The 22033-nt window shown below is 47.5% G+C and overlaps 2 protein-coding genes across 2 annotated transcripts in view; both read right to left on the minus strand.

Annotated features, from left to right (window-relative positions):
- Positions 1 to 30: 30 nt before the first annotated feature.
- On the minus strand, positions 31 to 3000 carry SP5 (Sp5 transcription factor). The gene is made up of 2 exons (XM_083487304.1): positions 2762 to 3000; positions 31 to 2062 (listed from the first exon to the last, which is right to left on the minus strand). Exons 1-2 carry the CDS (start codon positions 2810 to 2812, stop codon positions 962 to 964), a joined length of 1152 nt encoding a protein of 383 aa, XP_083343430.1. The 5' UTR covers positions 2813 to 3000; the 3' UTR covers positions 31 to 961.
- A 3466-nt stretch (positions 3001 to 6466) lies between these two features.
- Positions 6467 to 22033, minus strand: part of MYO3B (myosin IIIB) — a 292153-nt gene continuing 276586 nt past the window's right edge. The window contains exon 37 of the mRNA XM_083467558.1: positions 6467 to 7111. The gene's annotated coding sequence lies outside the window, so the exon portion shown is untranslated. The remainder of the gene's footprint in view (positions 7112 to 22033) is intronic.

The following is a 22033-nucleotide window of genomic DNA, read 5'->3' on the forward strand; positions in this document are numbered from 1 at the left end:
ACAAATAAAAAAAAATCAAATGAAACAAACTCAGTTGGGTCTTCTCCATATGACCCCAGAGTTAATGTATTTATTATCACACTGCAGTTGCAGGTTGTTTTACAGACACATCTCATGCTATAGCCCCCCATATGGAGCCAAGAACAAGGAGGGGGAGGGGGAAACCATTTTTAAAATTCAAACAAAGCTATTAAATAAGCTGTACACAAAAGGTTGGCCTTTCCCCCGAAGAAAGGCATAAAATTATAATAATGAAAGGAGCCAGGCCCTCCATAGACAGGAGGCTAACACTGCAGTTGTTTTTATTTAAAACCGTAATCCAGCCCACTATGACCAGATGTTTCAAAAATGGTATTTTGGGTGTGGGTGTGTCTGAGGTTATGCCCTCTAGTCCGAGGAATTGTTGCAAACAGTTGGCACTGTAAGTCCTGATCCTTTGGGGGGGATCCTCACAGGTGATCGATCTGGGAGTACCAGGAGCAAAAATCAAATAAATCCACAAGGTGGGTTGACGTAAACGGACATCTCCAACCCCCAGAGTTCCAAATCTTGTTAAGATGAGAGCCAGGATTCACCTGACCACTTCTGCTCCCAAGGCAAGGATCACATCCTGCATCTAGTCCCCTGAGGCCTGGGATCCCGTAGGCAGCAGCGTCACACTGGCCTCGATTCCGATATGGGATGATGCACCAACAACCGCTCCAAGCTCACGGAATACAGGCAGCTATGTTCAAAGGAGGTGTTTTTGTCCCCCCCCCCCTTTTCCAGGCCGCCCAGACTTTCAAGGGTGGGTCCTGGGTTCAAGTCCTCCTCCCAGAAACCTCTGCAAAAGTGGAGTTCCCCAGACTCTCCCAGGCCTCTAAGATCTGCAAGGTGGATCTGGAGAGGGAACCCCAGGCGCAGGCCAGGGCGCCTCGTGGCCCAGGGAGCGGGCGTGGGAGGGCAGCTCAGGCGCAGGTTGTCACATGTCCCTGGGCTCCTCCCTTTTGACGGTGGCACACGCGTGTCCGTGTCCCGGCGCGGCGGCGGCCTTGAGGCGCTTGTTCTGGTGCGTCTTGACGTGCTTGGCCAGGTGGTCGCTGCGCATGAAGCGCTTGCCGCACTCGGCGCAGCCGAAGCGCTTCTCGCCGGTGTGAGTCCGCAGGTGCCTCTGCAGCTCGTCGGAGCGCGTGAAGCTCTTGCCGCAGAAGAGCCAGTTGCAGACGAAGGGCCGCTCGCCCGTGTGCCAGCGCAGGTGCGCCTTGAGGTGCGACGTCTTGCCGTACACCTTCCCGCAGCCGGGGATGTGGCACACGTGCTGCTTCTTCTTGCCCGGCTCGGAGGAGGGCGCCCCGTCGGGGCCGCCGCCTCCACCTCCGGCCGCCGCCGCCTGGCAGTTGGGGCAGCGGCAGCGTCGGCACCTCCTGGCCGTGGCCGCCAGGGGCGCCTTGGGGTGCAGCAGCGCGGCTAGCTGCGTCTGGTACTGCGCCAGCTCCGACGGCGCCAAGACCAGGCCGCGCTGCAGGTTTCCCGCGAAGCGGTGCGCGCAGCCGCCCGCGCCGGGCGCCGCCTGCTGGATGCTCCACCAAGGGATGTCGTCGGGCGCCGGCGAGAGCTGGGGCGCCGGCGGAGGCGGCGGTGGGGCCAGCAGGTTGGAGTAGCCCGGCGGCAGGGCCGCTTGGGCGGCGTAGGGCACGTAGGCGGCGGGCGGAGCGCAGCTGGATGACAGCGCGCCCATGGACGGCGGCGGCGGCGGCAGCATCTTGACGGGCGAGAACTCGTACGGGTACGACGGGTCGGCCGGCGGCGTCAGCGGCAGCTCGTGGGCGCTGCCGAAGGCCGGCTGCGGGGTGAGGCCCAGGCTGGGCGGCGGCGGCAGGCCGCCCGGCGAGTGCGCCGGCATGTCGCTGCTCCACGGGTGGAAGATCCTGGACGGAGAGCCCAAGCTGGCCTCGTAGGACACCTGCAGGAAGTCCGACGGCGGGCCCGATGCGCCGGGCTGCCCGATGCGGCTACAGGTGGCGGCCAGTAAAGCCAGCGGCGAGTGCTTGGCCACGTCGGGGGAGGCGCTCGGAGTGCGGTCCTGCGGGAGACACGTCGTTAGTCGCCCGTCGCCCAGCTGCCTCCCCGCCCACCAACAAGCGGGCACCGGCCGCCTCCTGGCTCCCCAGCGGCCTCTCCCCCAAAGTTCAGCAGCGGCATCGCTTGCCCAGCACGTGGGCGGGGAAGTTTCCCAGGAAACTTCAGAGAGGGGGCGGGCTGGAGTCTGCCTCGATCAGCCCCCTGCCAAACGCTGCGACCCCACTTCCTCCCCTTTGAAACCGGTGCCACCCCGGGGATGCAGCTTCCCGCAGTGAGGAAGCAACCCTCGCCCTTCCCCCGTCCACTCCAGCTTCGCCCTCCTTGCGAGGCTTAGCTGTAACCGGAGAGAGAAAACTTTTTCCTCCGATTCCAGGGCAGCCAGTCCCTCGAGCGAGCGCTAGGCGCGTATTCCCAAGCCAAGAAGTTTCTTCGCTAACCCAGAAGCCTCTCAACATTTCTACTTCAGCAGCATCATAAACCCAAACGGGTATGGTTAGTAGCACCTTACAGCTCACTTCCCCCGAAGGGGCGCACAGCGATCCTTCAACTTTGGGGGGTCCCCTAGCAAAGGCATTCCCTCCCTCCTCTCTGCCTCCTTGCGCCTGGATGTTCACAAAGATGCGCCCAGTTTTTCTGGTCTTTTTTTTTTACGCACCCCTTTCTCCTCCCCTCCACCTCCCGGCTCGACGGGGCGACTGACCTGGAGAAACGCTTGCAGAGAGTCGTTCCGAAGGACGGCCACGGCGGCCATGGCTACCGCGTCCGGGGCCAGGCGAGGCCAGGGGGGCGACGCCGCGGCATGGAGTCGCCAGGGGGAAGCCGGAAAGCTGCCCAGTTTCCTTCCTTCTCCCACCCACCCACTTTCAGATTTCCTCGCCTTTTGCACCCCCCTCCACTAGGCAGGCAGCCCCGGCTCAGCGCGATCTCCGCGGACTGTCTGCCTGCGCCAGGATCACCTCCAAGAATTTGATAAGGACTTTGCTGGGCCGCCAGCCAGTCAGAAGGAAGATTTATGGCTTTGAAGTTTGCCGCTACCCAATCATCAAAGAATAGCGGCTCTTTCAGAAGCGAAAGCAAATCCTTTGAATCCACAAAGCTCCTATGGTGTGTTTGTTGGTCTGGATAAAAGAGCTGATTATTAGGGGGGATGGGAAGGGAGGAGATAAAGGCGGGACAATTAATGAAGTAATCACTATGTGGGAAATGTATATACACAAATAATTGGATTTTCTTGATCAAAGGGTCCTTTACCGCCTGGAGACCCCTCTCACTCGACGTGCCAAGACATTGCATCTCAACCCCGCCCAACCCCCACCTTCCCATCCCTTAAAAAAAGAAAAGAAAAAGTATATTAAGATTAAGGATTTGTAGCAGAGCCCTAAAAGGGACAATACTTCTTCGTATTCTTCAGTTACATCAGCCCCGGGTTTCACTGTTCGACTACTGTATGTCGTTTGCCAATAGTTTTATTGTCACCAAATGACTTAAAAGTTCACTTATTTGTAAATAACTTTTGAGCGCGTCGGCAACTCGCAGCCCGAAAGGAAAAGTTCTTGCACTTTGTGGGGCGTGATTTTCTGGAGAATACAAGCGAGAACAGGAACAATCAGCAAATGTATCATTTAGCGCCAGTTCCTTTGCTCTTCTGGGATCGGGGCTTTGACAACGCTTTGTTATGCTGCAAACAGCATGATTTCTCCCCTTGTTAAAAACTGGGAGTGCAAGACCAAAAGTGTTGGGTTTTTTTTTTCTTTCTCTCCCCCCCCCCCGTGCTTTGAATTTGGTTTAATGAAAACCTTTGGGGGAAGAAATTCCTATTTTCTATGCAGGTGATGTGCTTTCTAGTGGTCTGCAAGAACTCCAAAATATAAGTTGAGTTCTGAAGAGCTCTTAGAGTAGGAAATCCGACCAAACTTTAACAGACCTGTTTCTTATAGTACTACCCTCAGCTGAAACACGTTCAATTACAGCTCCTTCTCTTTACAGCTCCTTCTCCATCTCCTGGGACACCCGGGGGGGGGGCACTTGCGGCAGCGGCGGGGGAGTCGACGTGAAATGCAACACAATTTGAAAGTTGCGTTGGAAGCACTAGGTCTTGCGTTTCTTAGGTTAAGGCTGCAAACAGAAGCGCATAAGCTTGCGAACCATTCCCAGCCAAATGCTCCGGAGCCTCTTCCAAACACTTTCTCAGAAGCTGAGCGCGCTTGTCTTTATATTTGCCAAGGAAAGAAGTGATGCTCCGAAGCCTTTTCCAGCCTCTCTCTGCAAACGAAGCCCAGAACAAGCAACCTGGTGATGATTTTGGGCTGCCTTTTCTCTACTCGATCCTGGATCGCTTAAAAACCTGACACTTCTGATTGGGCGCACAGAGAGAGAGAGTAGTAGTTAAAAATCACTAATGCGTTTTTTGGGGAGGGGGGCCTTCAAAAGTTTGGCCGTCGTATGCAATTTCCTGGGCGTCTGCTTGAGAGCTGTTGGGTCTATCCGGCCTCTCGGGAGATCCCAAGCGAGATCCCTTGACTGGGGAGATCTATCTGATGCTTGGCCACGTGCCAAGGCGGGCTTCCCAGGGAAGGAGGGGTGGGTCGGTAGTGGGGGGTCCGCGTGGCCCTGCGCCTCCCCCTCGAGCTGGCCTTTCTCCCACTTCCCCACAGGTAACCCGATCCCGCCCAGCAGCGGGTTGGATGCCATTGTCTTCGCGTTGCCACTGAAACCTTTTTTTTAAAAAACGCCCTGCACAGAGAGATCTTTATCTGGCCTCCCCGTACAAACACAACCCGTGGCCTCTCCAAAGCCTTCCAAAGAGTTTTGCAGGGCCTCCAAACGCATCGGTGCCTTTGAAGGGATTAAAGGGCCGAGCCCCTCTCCCACGGCTCCATATGGAGTCCCGGGGAGAAGGGGAAGCCCCCTCCCTCTCCACCCAGCCTCCCCGTCGGGCCTCCGCCTCCCTGACGACGAATGCAGGCACCCACCGCATAGCGGGGGCAGCCAAGGCCCATGCTTGCCTGGTGACTTGTAACTGCTTAATCGGAATCGATACTCCGGAGACGTGGGAAGAGGAAAAGGAGAGGTCGATGCTGCCTGCCCTCCTGCGCAAAAAAAGCCTTTTATCAACAATCCCAGCAACCAGACAGCACAGTATTAGTATTTGAAAAGTTTAACGCACAATAAATTACCCTCCAACATTTCTCTGGTGAAAATAGGGACATCCTATTCAATTATAATTATACCCCACCCTTCTGATGTATAAAAACTCCCCTATACAGTCACGAACGACTCTGGGGTTGAGGCGCTCATCTTGCTTTACTGGCTGAGGGAGCCGATGTTTGTCCACAGACAGTTTTTCCAGGTCATGTGGCCAGCACGACTAAGCCGCTTCTGGCGAAATCAGAGCAGTGCATGGAAAAGCCGTTTACCTTCCCTATTTATCTACTTGCACTTTGACATGCTTTCGAACTGCTAGGTTGGCAGGAGCAGGGACCAAGCAACGGGAGCTCACCCCATTGCGGGGATTCGAACTGCCAACCTTCCAATCAGCAAGCCCTAGGATATGTGGTTTAGACCACAGCGCCACCAGAACTCCATGTTGTTGTTGTTTAGTCGTGTCCGACTCTTTGTGACCCCATGGACCAGAGCATAACTCCATACACTCCACCAATTCTCTGATGAAAATGGGGACAATGAAAAAGTGGGACATTCCGGGGTCAAATCAGAAACCGCAGCAGCTTTCTGTAAATCCAGGACTGTCCTTGGAAAATAGGGACACTTGGAGGGTCTGCTATATTATGGAATTGCAGAGTGGGAAGGGACAACGAGGGTCATCTAAGTTCAACCCTCTGCAATGCAGGAACCATTTTGACCCAACCTGGGGCTCGAACCCACAACCCTGAAATGAAAGCGCCTCACGCAATGTTTCTGAATGATCATGGAATGAATGGGTGTCCTTCAAACGGCTTCTGGAGAAGTTTTGGCTGCAGGTGTTGCTTGGATGAAACCGGGATTCCATGTAGAAAAGCACAGCCAAAGATGATCTGTTTTCTCCAAAGTGAGCACACCAGTTTCAGTGGGATTTACTCCCAAGGAAGTTTGGATAAGTTTGCAGTCTTACAATGCAATTCTATACCTGCCTATTCAGAAATAAAACCCACTGAGTCAGTGGGACTTACATAGATGTATAGGATAGCCTTGTAAAATAGGATGAGTTGGTGTGTATTGGGGTGTGTGTGTGTGAAGTGGGTGTTTGGGCTTTGGACCAAATCAAATGAGACAGAATACCTCAGGGTGGCAATCATTTGCTGCCTGTTCAGTTAGTTTTGGAAAGTACCGGTAAGTGCATTCCACTCCTCTTAAATAGGGTCAAAATGAATTGCTTTTTAAAATTATTTTTTAAAGGCCTTAGAAGATCACAGTGCTATATATTTATTTCACAAATTTGTTTTCCGTCTTTGGGAGATACACAGGTACACCAAGGCCAATTTTGCTCAATATTACACAAAAGCAGGAAAAGAGACACAGCAAGAATTAAAAAATAATAATTGAGAGAACATCAAGAGCCCAGACAAGTAACAGTGCAGTCCTATGCACGTCTACTGCGAAAGAAGTCCCAGTTCAGTGTGTACAGCATTGCGGTCTGAGCTTGCAAGCGTCTGCATACTTTACTTGACAGTGGAACTCAGTAGGGCTTACATCCAAGTAGACACACATATAAGATGGTGAGGCAAATGCAAGAGAGGACTGGGAGCAACCTTAACTCCTTGTTCTCCGGTCTAGGATACTCCACAAGTAAACAGCAGCCGCAGGTTGAGGGTTTCCAACTTGGCCACAGAGTGGCAAGATGAGAAAGTTATCTAGAAGCCTATGTTGTCGTGGCCTCAGCCTGGGTGGGATAAGAGGACAGCAGCAAGGCAAAGCTACTGACCTGTCTCCCTAGAGACAGCAGTAGTTAGAAGGTGATGGGTTTAGGCTTCTTGGCAGTGTTCCCTTCCCTGAAGAGGCATCTCCACCAACTTTCTTCTTCTTTACTCCACAGGGAAAAGGGGACAAAGGCAACCTGGAGAGAAGGAGAGCAAAGAGGTGGTTAATTTTCCCAGGTCACTCAGCAAAGAGAATCTGGAGTACCACCAGGAAATTCACACACAGTGCTTTCCCTAAAAGCTCAAACTCTCCAGAGTTGTTTTTTTTAAAAGCAGTAGCTTTTACAGGTTTCTTACATTTATATTCCATTTTTCTTCTATTGTGGAACCCAAGGCATATGTGGTTCCCAGGCTGACTCTCACCTGGACACTGAGCAGACCTGGACCAACGCACCATATTTTTCGCTCTATAAGACGCACCAGACCACAAGACGCACCTAGTTTTTGGAGGAGGAAAACAAGAAAAAAAATATTCTGAATCTCAAGTGCACTGAAAGCAGCAATCCCTCTTGCTGTTCTGGCTTCTGTGATAGCTGCACAGCCTGCATTCGCTCCATAAGATGCACATACATTTCCCCTTACCTTTTAGGAGGGAAAAAGTAAGTCTTATAGAGCAAAAAATACGGTAAGTTTCAGCCAGGTGGAAGCCTCATGCACCTTCAGACTATGCCCTGGGAACAAATAATCCCACCTACTGGGATGTTACAGTAGTGGATTTCCTGCATTGGCAGAAGGTTTCATTTCACTTTTAATTGGTGTACCGCCTTTGTATATTACTACACACAAGGTGGGTTGCAAGCTAAAGAGATGACAAAGATCACACCCTTTATTAACAATCTGATCCCATTCAAAAATAAAATACAATAATAAAAAAACTCTAAAATAAACAACTTATATCAAATAAAGCAATATTCAATAATCCATTAGAATGTAAGAGTACGCAATAAAATAAAATATCAGCAAATAATAAATAGTAAGTGTGGGTGGGTGTTAAAGAATCCCACCCCCTCCACAATGGTAAATGCAAAATGTGAAAACTTTGCAAAAAGACTTAGAAGCCAAATACCAAGCACTCATGAAGAATTCAACGAGTTAAGCTTTTTCTAACATGAAAATACAATTATAGTAGAACCTCGGTTCTCGAACCGCTCCATTCCCGAATGTTTCAGCTCCCGAATGTCGAAAACCTGGAAGTAAATGTTCTGGTTTTTGAACGTTCCTCGGAACCTGAAAGTCCTACGCGGCTTCCGATCTGCAAAAAGCTTAGCTGTCAGCCAATCGGAAACTGCGCCTCAGAATTTGAATGTTTTGGAAGTCAAACGTCCTTCTGGAACAAATTACACTCGACTTCTGAAGTTCCATTGTATGGGAACAGCTTCACCTCTTTGCATTCTGTCTGCCAGACATTTTATTGCATGTGTGGCCTCTGATTTATTTTGGAGCCCTCCAACTGCAAAAGATGCATATGACACAAAGGAAATACAATTTTTATACAAATCTGTGTTGTTTTTTGCAAGTGGGTCAGAGGCCCCGATCCACATACAGTATACTGGGCCCAGAAAATCCTGCTGGCACCTCTGCATAACCAAATTCCCAATTACCGCTTGCAACGTTTGCTGGAATATACCCTGAGCGTCCAATCTAAAGTAATATGTCTCTAGAGATAATATGTATATACTTTGTTGGACTGGTCATGTTGTACGGATGCCTGATTATCGTCTTCCAAAGCGACTACTCTATTCCGAACTTAAAAATGGAAAGCGTAATGCTGGTGGTCAACAAAAGAGGTTTAAAGACTCTCTCAAGGCAAATCTAACAAAAATGTAGTATAAACACCGACAATTGGGAAATGCTTGCCTTGGGCGCTCCAATTGGAGTACAGCCTTTACCAAAAGTATCATGGGCTCTGAAGACACTCGAACTCAGGACGCAATGGAGAAATGTGCTAAGAGGAAGGCTCACATGGCAAACCCTCACCATGATCAACTCCCACCCAGAAACCTATGTCCCCACTGTGGAAGGACGCGTGGATCCAGAATCGGCCTCCACAGTCACTTACGGACTCACTGTTAAAACTGTGTTTTTAGAAGACAATCCTACTTGGCTTCGAGTGATCGCCAAAGAAGAAGAAGACTTTTGCACCACAATGAATCTTAAAAAAAATAATTTGCAAGGTTGACTAACCTAAACATAGGTCACAACTAAAAACAAGCTAAAAACTGAAGCTAATCTAAGAGTTGGATGCTTCTGTGTGCTGAATTTGCTGACTGCGCAGTTACCCAACTGATTCTGAATGAGTCAAACTTCATTATGAACCTTCAAGAAAACACATGAGGTTGTCTCCAAGTAAGTAATGCCCACTGAAATTAACAGACCTAAGTTGGTCATGTCCATTAATCTCAATGCATCTACCTTGAGTAGTAATAACACAGGCTGTAACCCTTGGAATTGTTAATAAACCACAATATCCTATTATGGGTATGAAGTGATTTGCTCTAGTGAAAGCAAACCGCTGCTGTCCTCTTGCTTCATTTATCAGAGGTTCCCTTAAGAGATTGTATTGCAATCCTGTGTTTCATACACCTGTGGGAAGCGGTCAGTGTTGAACCTTTGTTCAGTTCAGGGGCGTTTTCTTTCGAAGCACAGCTGATGTTGGCTAAGGAGAGGAGAGCAGCACTGATTTGCCCGAATGCAAATAATTATTAAAGTTAGCATTCTCATTGCCGCATCAAATATTTGCAACGCAGCAAATACACACCTTGTCGACAAATGGAGCGTTTCAGAAGGAATTTGCACATGGTACATTTTGAAATGAAAACTTCAAGGAAATAAACAACTATCTGACTTTTAACAAGACATCTGAAGGCAGCCCTGGCTAGGGAAGTTTTTAATGTCTGATGTTTTATTGTATTTTTAATATTTTGTTGGAAGCCGCCCAGAACCTGCCTCACATCTGACTTCCGAAAGCTAGTTCACAGTGCTGCAGCATTCAACAGCTGGGAATGCCATTGACAAACCATTCTATATGCATAACATAGTAGAGAAAACATTCTATCTATCCTTGCATGTAGCAACAATTGGTATTTTGTTAGCTACCATATTTTCCCACCTTGACCGAAATGTGTCAGCGAGGGGCAAGGGGGGGGGGAGCCTTTGGCCATGAATAACAGTAGAGACCCTGCATTGAACCTGAAGCTTGTGCAGAAACAAGCTGTTCCCCTTACATTTTCCTCTCTTTATTACTTGGATTAATGAAGTTACTTTGTCGCTTGTCATAAACTTACCTCCACATTCAGAGCAAGACCATTCTTATTCTGGGGGAGAAAAACCCTGTTACTGGCAGAGTAATCTATCATCCATAAATCAGGAGATCTCCAAAGCAGCCTCCTGCTTTTAAGCTGTCTCAGCAGAGAAACTAATTTTTAAGATGTTCAGAGCCTTGTTTAAGCAACCCTCTGGCATAAGAGCAGAACAAAGCATTAGGTTTAAAGGCTTCCTTCAGATTACTTTATCTCACAATCAGTAGAGATGAGCAAACTTTCCACCTCCGCCTTTTTGCCACATTGCTTACAGGAGGGTCTTCTCTTCGCCTTGTGAATTTACAGCCATTATTCTGGGTAGGCCACCTTTTACTTCTTGCTCTGTATTTTTTTTTATGGTCCTCACAAAGGCTCTGACGTCAGCACTCATAAAAATTAGCCGCCTCTTCCCTCCAGTGCTCTCTTTGCAGGAGAACTCAGCTGAAAAGAGTCTCATATGTTTCTGACATAAGCTTTGTTTATGTTTGTTATTAACCTACTGCCTACCAGAGAATTTTTGCTTCCCCCCCCCCGTAGGTTTCTTCTTCCGTTTGCTCTTACAGGAGTTAATTATAATTTGGGGGCATCAATCCAAGGCAAGTTGGTTGTCCTTAACTCCCAATGAAATCAGTGAGGTAATCGCAACTAACAGGTTCTGTGGCTCTCAAAGGAGAGTTACAGCGCCAACTTGCTTTACTGAAATAAATGTTAAACATACAGGGTTTGCACTCGTTCCTGATATGCTTCTGGAGCCAATTCAGGGCTTGCTGTATAAAGCTTTGCATGACTCAGAACCTAGATACCTGATGGCATGCCTCTCCCAATAGGGTCCTGTCTGCTTGTTGAGTACAGTGGTATCCCGGGTTAAGAACTTAATTCATTCCGGAGGTCTGTTCTTAACCTGAAGCACCACTTTAGCTAATGGGGCCTCCTGCTGCTGCCGTGCCACCGGAGCACGATTTCTGTTCTCATCCGGAAGCAAAGTTCTTAACCTGAGGTACTATTTCCGGGTTAGCGGAGTCTGTAACCTGAAGCGTATGTAACCTGAAGCGTATGTAACCCGAGGTACCACTGTACTGGAGAGGCCTTCTTCGACGTCTCACATCTGGGGCTGGTGCAACACATTCTGCGTTGATATGAGAATTGGCTCTTTCAGAGGTGACATTCCAACTATGGAATAACCTCAGCAGAACTGCTATCCACACAGCATCAACTCAGTGTTTATTTCCCCAGGCTTTTAAGTGTTGCGATTTTACGGAGCCATCCACAGCTTTTGTTGGCTTTATGAGTATTGGCTTCATCTGCTCCTCTTGTGACATGTATTGCTTTTCTTGTTTTTATAGGCTTGTAACCCACTCTGGGGCCAAGAATGTTGAATGGCAGGATTTTATTTTATTTTTAAAAAAACAAGTAATAAAATAAAATAAATCCTATTCCTTTATTGGACGGAATTGCAAAACAACTAGACTATTGGCAGTCCAGAGAACTGACACTATGGGGCATAACAACAACAACAACAACTATTATTATTATTATTAGTTTATTATGTCACCCATAAGACTGGGTTACCCCAGCCAATCTGGGAGGCTCCCAACCCAAAATAGTAAAAACACTAAGCACTAAAAACTTCCCTGAACAGCACAGGCTTCAGATGTCTTATAAAAAGCACACCGCTGTATATCTGCTTGACATCAGCCGGTAGGGCATTCCACAGGGCTGGTGTGACTCCTGAGGAGGCCCTCTGCCTGGTTCCTTGTAACCTCACCTCTCTCAAAGGGAGACATCAGAAGGCCCTTGGACCTGGACCTCAGTTTACGGGCTGGATAATGGGAGTGGAGGCACTCCTTCGGGTATACAGGCCTGAAGCAATTTATACATTTATATATTAACAATTATACATTGTTAATAAGAGAGATGGATGGCTGATCCTTGGATTGCTTTCCAAGAGAGGTCCCTGGGGCTCATGATTCATATAGACCAGAGGTGGCCAGCTTCCAAGAGACTGCGATCTACTCACAGAATTAAAAACTGGCAGTGATCTACTGATGAGCTTTTTGTAGGAAGGGAAGCCCCATTTTGGGTGGGTTCAGGGCAAAGTTGTTGAGCTTTTTTCGGGAGGAAGAAAGTCCCAATTTTTGAAAATTCAAGCCTAAGGGAACAGACACTCTCCAATAAAGTGCTGGGGAAACAAATAGCCTCACTGAGTAAACTCCATTTTCTGCTCTGCAGGTTGTGAAACAATGGAGAGCAGTGCGAGGGGGCGGGGCTGGATTTTATTTTACCAATGCTAAGGAAAGGGAACCAGCAATCGACCGCGATCTACCAAAACCTCCCAGGAATCTACCAGTAGATCACGATCGACCTGTTGGACGTCCCTGATATAGACCAAAGTGACACTGAAACTGACTGAACTGGGCCTTCCTGAATTGTGGTTAAATATGCTAAATAATACTGTTGACCATTTTAAAGCATATTTTCTTTCAAATGGCTATATATTTCAAAGGGCTGTATATTTTCTTTCAAATGGCTATCACTTCTGTATAACAAAAGACATGCCTGATGTGTATATACCATCATGTATAATGAGCACACACAAGTATTTCACTGCTTGGCCATTAAAGGTAAAGGTAAAGGGACCCCCGGCCATTAGGTCCAGTCATGGACGACTCTGGGGTTGCAGCGCTCATCTCGCTTTACTGGCCAAGGGAGCCGGCGTACAGCTTCCGGGTCATGTGGCCAGCATGACTAAGCCGCTTCAGGCAAACCAGAGCAGCGCTCGGAAACGCCGTTTACCTTCCCACCGGAGCGGTACCTATTTATCTACTTGCACTTTGACATGCTTTCAAACTGCTAGGTTGGCAGGAGCTGGGACCGAGCAACAGGAGCTCACCCCATCGTGGGGATTCGAACCACCAACCTTCTGATCGGCAAGCCCTAGGTTCTGTGGTTTAGAACACAGCGCCACCCTTAAATGTGGATACGGTAAATAGCTAAGTGTGTGTCTGCCATGTGTGCGACAATATAAGTACGGTACTCTTTATCCAGGTAGGAAATTTGTCATGTGTGATGTGGTCCAAGGAATGGTTAGAAACCTGTAGTTTGCAAACCTTAGCACGCTGTGAGAAATTGCAACTCTGAAAGCTACCCTGACGTAATTCTGATGCTCCCAGGACACTTATCTGCCTAGGTAGCACCATTCATTTCAGTGGAGGTGGAAACAGATTCACACATGCAAAGGACTGCATGCATCAGAGGTCCAATGCCCATAAGCAGCTGCTGAGCTAAATATAAATAATTCTGGTGGCACCAGCTTTCTTTCATCTCAGTAGCTGGCACATTGATACCGCTATCTCTTTTTACTAGCTGAAAAATTATAAACACATTTCAGAGGGATCCAAATGTGTCTCAATCTAGAGGTAATTTGTTATAAAATGCAAACCACTTTGTGCAATCTGGGAAAGCCCATGGGGAAAATAATTTATCCCAGCTGAGATCTGTGGTTTGCCACAGGAGAATGAGCTCCAGTAAAGGATACTTCTGTTGCTTCTCTTAAGAAATTCCAACCTTAGACACTAGAGTTATTTACCTACAGCAAATGTGCAGGGTTTGGAGAATGTGAGAAAGTATAAATGTGCAGTAAATCAATGTGCAGCTTATATGCAGAAGCTATCTTCCACAGGAGATTCATGGAGTATATTTTTTTATACACGTGAACAATATGTTACAAGCTTACAAAAGCTGTCAGGAATTCATGGATAGCAATTTATTATTATTATTATTATTATTATTATTATTATTATTATTATTATTATTGCATTTCTATCCCCCCCTTCCCCATTGTAAAGGTAAAGGACACCTGTACTGAAGTCCAGTCAAAGGCGACTATGGGTTGTGGCGCTCATCTCGCTTTCAGGCCAAGGGAGCCAGCGTTTGTCCACTGACAGCTTCCTGGGTCATATGGCCAGCATGATTAAATCACTTCTGGTGCAACGGGACACCGTGACAGAAACCAGAGCGCATAGAAACGTCGTTTACCTTCCCTCTGCAGCAGTACCTATTTACCATATCTACTTGCACTTTGACATGCTTTTGAACTGCTAGGTTGGCAGGAGCTGGGACAGAGCAACGGGAGCTCACTCTGCCGTGGGGATTCGAACCGCCGACCTTCTGATAGGCAAGCCCAAGAGGCTCAGTGGTATAGACCACAGTGCCCCCTGCGTCCCTTTGCCCTCTCTTTAAAGCAGCCCTCTCCCACGAAACTACAGGGGAAACCCCAAAATTTTACAAGGGAAGTAGGAGCAGGCTTGGGGAAGCTCCGTGCTTTGTAGGAGTCCTAAAAATATCTGCAAAAGGGAGAATCCTCTCTGAGCAGCCTAATGTGGACTGAGAATGCTCAGTGCCCAAAGAATGCTATCTCATGGATAGGATAACTGGCACAGGGAACAGGACAGAATATTCTGAAAGACGGCATGGTGGACAAGTAGAGTTCTTGAGCAGGAGACCTCTGCGCTATAACAAATTATTGCAGGCCCCACTTGGGTTTTTCTGTTACATATCCCATTTTCTATTACTATTTCTTACACATTTAAGCTTTATCAGCCTGTTTATCGGCTTTCAACGGATTAACTAAATGCTTAACAGTGTTACACTAGTATACACTAGTGGCCAAAATTGTGGAAACCTTTTGGGAAAAGGGTATTTCCGAGGTTTGATGGCTCGTAACACCACTTTGTTTTGCAGTAATACCATAAAATTATATATCAATGGAAAGGAAATTTAATGAAGAATGGAATGCAACAAAGTTTGTTCAATTATCTGTATTTTATCAAAAGTTATAGCCAAAGAGCCATAAAAAGGAAGCACAACTACAACTTTGCTAGGGAGGTGTGCGTGTTGCATGCCAAAGGTTGCGGGTTCAATCCCTGCTACTGACAATCAAATAACTGGGTAATGAGTGCCAGAGACTCCTGCCCAAAAATGGAGGGCCACCCAGGGTAGATAGATAATACTGGGGTAATGGTGGTTGAACTAGTTAATATGCCAAAACAGAATGCTATGCCAGAATTCAGGATTGCTTATCACCACGGTGGATGCAACACTCGTCAGGTGTAAAATCCATATTACAATCCTTGAACGTCTAAGCTTCTGTTCTGTAAGAATAAATGGATTTCTGGCTTCCCCTGGAAAGGCACATAGCCATAGCAGCCACCATTAACTCATCACCCTGTCCATTTGTGGCTGGCCATCGTGAGAATATGTTACAGCAAGCCTGCTCAAAGGGACGCAGGTGGTGCTGTGGTCTAAACCACTGAGCCCAGTGCTTGCCGATCAGAAGGTCGGTGGTTCAAATCCGTGCGACAGGGTGAGCTCCCGTTGCTCAGTCCCTGCTCCTGCCAACCTAGCAGTTCAAAAGCACATCAAAGTTCAAGTAGATAAATAGGTATCGCTCCGGCAGGAAGGTAAACAGTGTTTCCGTGTGCTGCTCTGGTTCGCCAGAAGCAGCTTAGTCATGCTGGCCAATAAAGCGAGATGAGCACCGCAACCCCAGAGTTGGTCACGACTGGACCTAATGGTCAGGGGTCCCTTTATCTTTTTAGCCTGATCAAGCAGCCTTTTCTTTATGTTCTGATTCTCCTGGCTGCAAGGTAACAGCACCATTTACAATCCGATTAAAGCCCTCAATTTTAATTTGGAAGGAAACAGTCTGATGATGGACGATTTCATGCGCCCAGCCTTAAAAATACAGCTTGACGTTGTAGCAGATGACGCAAACCGTTGCAGCAATCGTTGCTTTTACTAGCCTAGACTAATGCGAAGAAACCAACGTAGTTCCTGGATCGCTACAGAAGTGGTCAGGGAGCTGGGCAAACGAGACTTGCAAGTTTGCTTCTGTAGCAAGTTTAACAGTTAGGCGCTCAGCAAATATTGAGGGGGGAGGAATATGTGCTGCACTGCACCCCTAACTTGAAAAGGAGTTTAGCTGCCTTGCTGCTGCAGTTTATTAAGGGCAAACAATCTAGGACTTGTAATAGGCCTGTAGGCAGAACAAAGCCCTTGTCAAATGAAAGGGGTGGCCGCTCAGCTGGGGAGCATGTAAATGTGCAAAAAGAACCGTTCCCTTCAAAGACACCAGACATGCTTTTTAAATAAAACATCTCTCACATAATTGAGACTTGCCACTTAAACTGTTGCATTAAGAATATTAATTAAAAAAAAAAAAGACACACAGAACCTCCCGGAAATGTTATTGATGAAAAAGCATATGGAGGGCTATCTCGCTAGTGTCATCACTGGAAGTAAAGAGGTCATGCGTCAAAACTCTCAGTAGCATCCGCATGCTCAGAAAGGCAAGGTCAGCGGCGTTTCAGATGATTGAGTCCCATGAGTTCATTGATGGATCCATTTTTCTCAGTTGGTTGCCTGAACCTTAAAGCAAGTTTGGTCTTATGGATAAAAATAGGTCATTTTTTGAGTATTATTTTGTCACATGCTCATGCCTTAGCTACCAGCTCAATTTTTCATTCCACAGTTCATTTAAGATTTCTAATTAGGCACCTCCTTTGCAAAGGCTGAAATTGAAATGACATATAAAGATAACAGTGTAATAAGTGTTTTCGTACACTGGCATACTGGGCCTTTATTTATCTGTGGAAAATAGACATTTGGAGTTGGGGGTGGGGAACCTTGATAAGCAGGGCAACACCCTCCATTAGATTCTTTCCCCCTTTTGCAATTCTTTATTTTTTTTGTTAAAGGTTGACTTTAATACTTGGCAAAGACAACTGGGACAGATTTCTTGATTTTTTCCTCTCTCTCCCCTCTAGCCTAAAACCTCTAGCCTAAAACCCCTACTTCCCAAACTGCTACCACCAAAGAGTTTATTAAATGGCTGAAAAGGACAGCTGGTCGCGCCATCTGCTAAACTGCTTTTCAGGGGCCAAATGGAACAGGTTACACCTTCAGCCGGTGCCAAGTTCCCCCAATACTGCTCCTGCCTCTCTCTTTCCTCGCTCCCCACCGCAACAGCTCCTTCTGATAGCCTGTGGTAGCCTAATCTGAATTTCACGCTCTGGTTTTGCTCTCGCTAATGTGTGAGCTTCTTATGTGTGCTTCTCCTCGTACAGTTGCCGATATTACTTTTCGGTAACAAAAGCTATCCTTCTCCTTTCACAGCCGGGCTCATTTGCAATCAAGAGAATCCTGGGCTATTGGCTTTTCCTTTGGCAGATTCTGTATCATAAAGGAAACCCACAGAGAACTAATATCAGACTTAAAATTGGGGGGGAGGCCCAGAGGAGGCCAGGAGCGATATTAGTGGTTTTGCCAATGACTTTTCTATAAATGCTAATAGAGGTAATTCAGATGGACCAACAAAGGCAGCGTCTAATGCGCTGCAGGTGTGAGAAGCTTGAAACAAAAGGGATGCTAACCCTAATGGTATTTCTGGTCATTAACAATTCTTTGATGTTCACACTCAAGGCTCCCTTTTATCTGGAAAGGGTGGGATTCTCCCAGCCCCTTTAGTTAGCATGCAGCACAACCGAATCCTCCTCTTCCTTCTAGCCTTTAAAGTCCTCTGCAAAATGTTTATGCTAAGTTAGTTTCCGCAGCCCCTTTTTCTTCTTCTGTGCAACGATTTACAACCAAGTAAAATGGGAGAAAGCCTGCAAAGATATTATTATTAAAACATCAGTAAGTTCTAATCATTAAGCCAGAGGATCAGATCGATAAAAAAATAGCATTTAATGTTACTTGAATAAGGGTGAGGTTCCTGCACCAGGTTTTGGGGATGCACTTACCAGTGACCACAGTGGTGACCCTAAAACAGCAGCTCTGTGGAGGTGCATAGTATGTTTTCCTAGCTCTCCTTGAGGAAAACTATAGTGGGACCTCGGGTTATAGACACTTCAGGTTACAGACTCCACTAACCCAGAAATATTACCTTGGGTTAAGAACTTTGCTTCAGGATGAGAACAGAAATTGTGCTCTGGCGGCAGCGGGAGGCCCCATTAGCTAAAGTGGTGCTTCAGGTTAAGAACAGTTTCAGGTTAAGAACGGACCTCCGGAACGAATTAAGTACGTAACCAGAGGTACCACTGTAATTGTAAGTGGGTTTCACACATTGTAGATTGATACATTCCTGTATTACAAGGAGCTTGTAATGGAATCGGCTTAAGAATGCTTCACTGACCTGTTGGTGCTGACCTTTAAAGCTCTAAACGGCCTCGGTCCTGTATACCTGAAGGAGCGTTCCCACCCTCATTGTTCAGCCCGGACACTGAGATCCAGCGCCGAGGGCCTTCTGGCGTTTATTTAACCCAAGGTACCACTGTATCTGACTTTTAGAAGACCTCTGAAGGCTGCCCTGTTTAGGGAAGTTTTTAATGTCTGATGTTTTATTGGTTTATTATCATCATCATCATTAATTCTGTTGTAAGCTGCCCAGAGTGGCTGGGGAAACCCAGCCAGATTCACGGGGTATAAATAATAACATTATTATTATAGGATCTAGGTGGCATTTCTCCACGTCCATCTGACTACCAAGTATTGGAGTGACTTTACCTACCCAGGCTGGTTATTGGCTCTCCTGAACAAGACTTCATGTTCAGAGCTTTGCCTGGGTAATGATAGTGTCTCCTTCCTTGTTAACTGGTTCTGAATTTCTGGCTCGATTCCCTCAATACCAATCCTTGACTTGTCCCCTGGCTTTGACAGTTACACAGTTCTGACATTTCTGCTAAACAGGACCAGCCGGGTGCTTGGAGATATTTACTTGCCAACTTGTACTTAAAACAGTTTACCAGTAACTACTTTCTTGACAGAAACACATTGCCTTCCCTCCTTTGTTTTTCCTTTCTTTAACCAAAGTAAGTTTCTTTTCTGTAGCCAAAGTAATATAATGTATTGTGAAACTTAGTTTGACAAGTATCCAGTAAAGAGATTTGGGGAGTGGGAAATAAAATAAAAACCCCTTGTATTTAAATATTTCTCTGTCCCTTTCCTGAGTGGTGGAAGACCAGAGCGCTGCTCTTCTTCACAGGGTCTTTGGGGAAAACAATCCATTTATTTGCAAACGATAGGCTGAGAAGGAATGATAAGGAATTGGCAGTCGGCATTTGCAGTGCCAGTCCCAACCACAGGGATCAAAATGCCGCTGAGGCTGCTTTTCTCTAGCTGTTTGCCAGCAACTAATAGTAGTACAAAATTACATTCAGTGCCTCCACCCTTTAACTTCCACAAAGTGTGGCTTTCAGGAAAATTCAATCCAGTCTCCCAGTCAAAAGCAGGAAGACAGCAAACCACCTTTAACTGAATTGCATCAAGCAGGTTTTACCTTGATACCAATGAACCAAATGGAAAGGGAATTTGAAATATACTCAAAGTTGAGAGTGGATTTCATGCTCTTTATTCAGCTCATAGTGGTGAGGAGGAATGGAAGTTCCCCCAGAATGTCTGCCTTATATACATTATTTATACAATGGGCCCCATGTGATTGGCTAATTCCGGGATTCTCCTGTAGGCCAATCAGGTTGTGGATTCCCTTCCACCTTGAGCTGCATTGGGTGGCTCCTGTGGACCAATCAGACTGCTGCATTCTGAATCCTATTGTTCTAGGACCAATCAGACTGCTGCCTTTTGGATCCTATTCAACTCAGTACATAACAGAATTCCTCTAGTGTACAGGATAACTCATGTCACTAGTCCATATTGGGTGCTGCCAGTGACTCTAAACAAAAAGCATACATTGTATAGGCCAGGGGTCAGCAACCTTTTTCAGCTGTGGGCCGGTCCACCGTCCCTCAGACCATGTGGGGGGCCGGACTATATTTTGAAAAAAATATAAGGATGAATTCCTATGCCCCACAAATAACCGAGAGATGCATTTTAAATAAAAGGACACATTCTACTCATGTAAAAACACGCTGATTCCCGGACTGTGCACGGGCTGGATTTAGAAGGCGATTGGGCTGCATCCGGCCCATGGGCGTTAGGTTGCCTACCCCCGGTATAGGCAATAGGAGTCAACTCTAGGGGACCGTGGGTGCTTGGACACCAACAATAATATAATGGTGGGGGCTGGGCTCCCACAAAGTCAATGAACAAAGTTAGCAGGCGGCAGCAGCACTGCCCCCAAGTGAGAGGCAGCCAGCCAACCTCTGCGGTGCTGCCTCAGAAAGAGAAGCAGTTGAGCTCCATCCTTTGCTGCCATGGAGCAAGGCACCCTTTTCAGGGGGAGGGGGCCCTCAGACGCAGAGTTTGAGCCCCTCCCCATGGAAAAAGGTAACTCACTGGCTGAGGAGAGGAGGAGGAAGAGGCATACCTAGGGGTTGCTTAAGTTGGCCCCTGGCAAGAGTGCAGGCCAGTTGAGGGGGCACAAAAATTGTACTTCTTCGGTCTGGCTTGGAGACTGTTCACCAGGGGCATAGGAGGGGGGGGGCGTTTCGCCCTGGGTGTCATCCCTGAGGGATGTAGCTAGCTCTGCCACTGCTGCTCGCCTGGGTGCACAATCTCTGGGCTGCTCCTCAGCTGCTCTGGGTGGCCAGGCGAGGTCCATAGGATCCCCTGGGGAGCTTGGGGCTCAGAGGGAGGAAAGATGGAGAGAGAGGGCGAGACTTGCAGGAGGAGGAGGAGGAAGGGAAGGCAGCACGTGGAAGGAGAGAGGTAGGCAGGAAGGCAGGCAGGCAGACAGACAGAATGCTGGAGGAGGAAGAAGAGGATGAGGGGAGGCTGAGCAGAGCACACCTGACCCTGATGGCAGTGGCTGAAGTGTGAAAGGAGACGGAAAGCAAATGTTTGGAGTTTTCTGGTCCATGGTCTCTCCTGGCTTCGGAGGCCCTGATACAGCTCCTTGCCAAGGGTGCAAGGGAGCCTAGGTAGGCCTCAACACAGCCCCACCAATTCAATTTTTCCATCACTCGTTAAAGCTGGCGCCTTCCCATTAAATCAATGAAAGCATACCATCCTGATTTTCCTACCCAACCATCAGGAACTGCCTATCAGGGCTAAAATCAGGAACCTGTAGTGGGCTCTTGTCCATTTTAGCTGCCCACTGTTTCCCCCATACCAAGGGGTCAGGAGAACAAGTCAATGCACACCACTGCCGGTTGCACAGTGTGGCTGAAAGGCGACACATAGCGACCTGAGAGTCCACATGAATGGCACCCAACAACAGACCATATCATTTATTTTCCCGAGGTGCTGCAAAGTCTTGGCTCCGATCTAACTATTTCCAACTTCGCGTCATAAAATGCTAAATCAAGAGATTCGGTAATAGGCTCTTAACTGTTCTACCGCTTAGGCTTTTTGAAAATGTGTGCGTGTTTCTCCTCTGGGGAAACAAGAGCTACACGTTCTATCACAAAATACCGTTTGACAAGATAACGTCAAGAAGCACACATTCAGCATTTTGAACGGAGGCTATACTAGATTCCTCCACTGTGCTAATTATTCCTCGCTTTATGAATCTACTCCAGTTTTCAGAGTTCGGCTGTGTCTCAGAATGCCTCCTCCAATGCTGCGTCATGTTTTGTTTACGAGGCAAAAGCTGCAAGAGTCACCCTAACTCATGCCATGCACAGGAACAGAGGAAGCTGCTTCGTACAGAGTCAGGCCCTTGGTCCATCCAGCACATTACTATCTGCACTGACTTGCAGTGGCTCTCCAAGGTTTCAGGCAGGTGTCTCTTCACACCGCACCTGAAGATGCTGGGGCAGGGGTCAGCAAACTTACTGCGCCTCAGGCTGGTGTCTCCAGCGCCGA

The sequence above is a fragment of the Podarcis liolepis genome (genome assembly GCF_965112155.1).
Source record: "Podarcis liolepis genome assembly, chromosome: 1".
NCBI lineage: Eukaryota > Metazoa > Chordata > Lepidosauria > Squamata > Lacertidae > Podarcis > Podarcis liolepis.

What these genes read in the sequence shown, in the direction of transcription:
- SP5 (XM_083487304.1), bottom strand. Translation starts at nt 2,812, where the DNA reads ATGGCCGCCGTGGCCGTCCTTCGGAACGACTCTCTGCAAGCGTTTCTC. An exon ending in CTCTGCAAGCGTTTCTCCAG is followed by an intron (nt 2,063 to 2,761) that starts GTCAGTCGCCCC and finishes TGTCTCCCGCAG; the next exon opens with GACCGCACTCCGAGCGCCTC.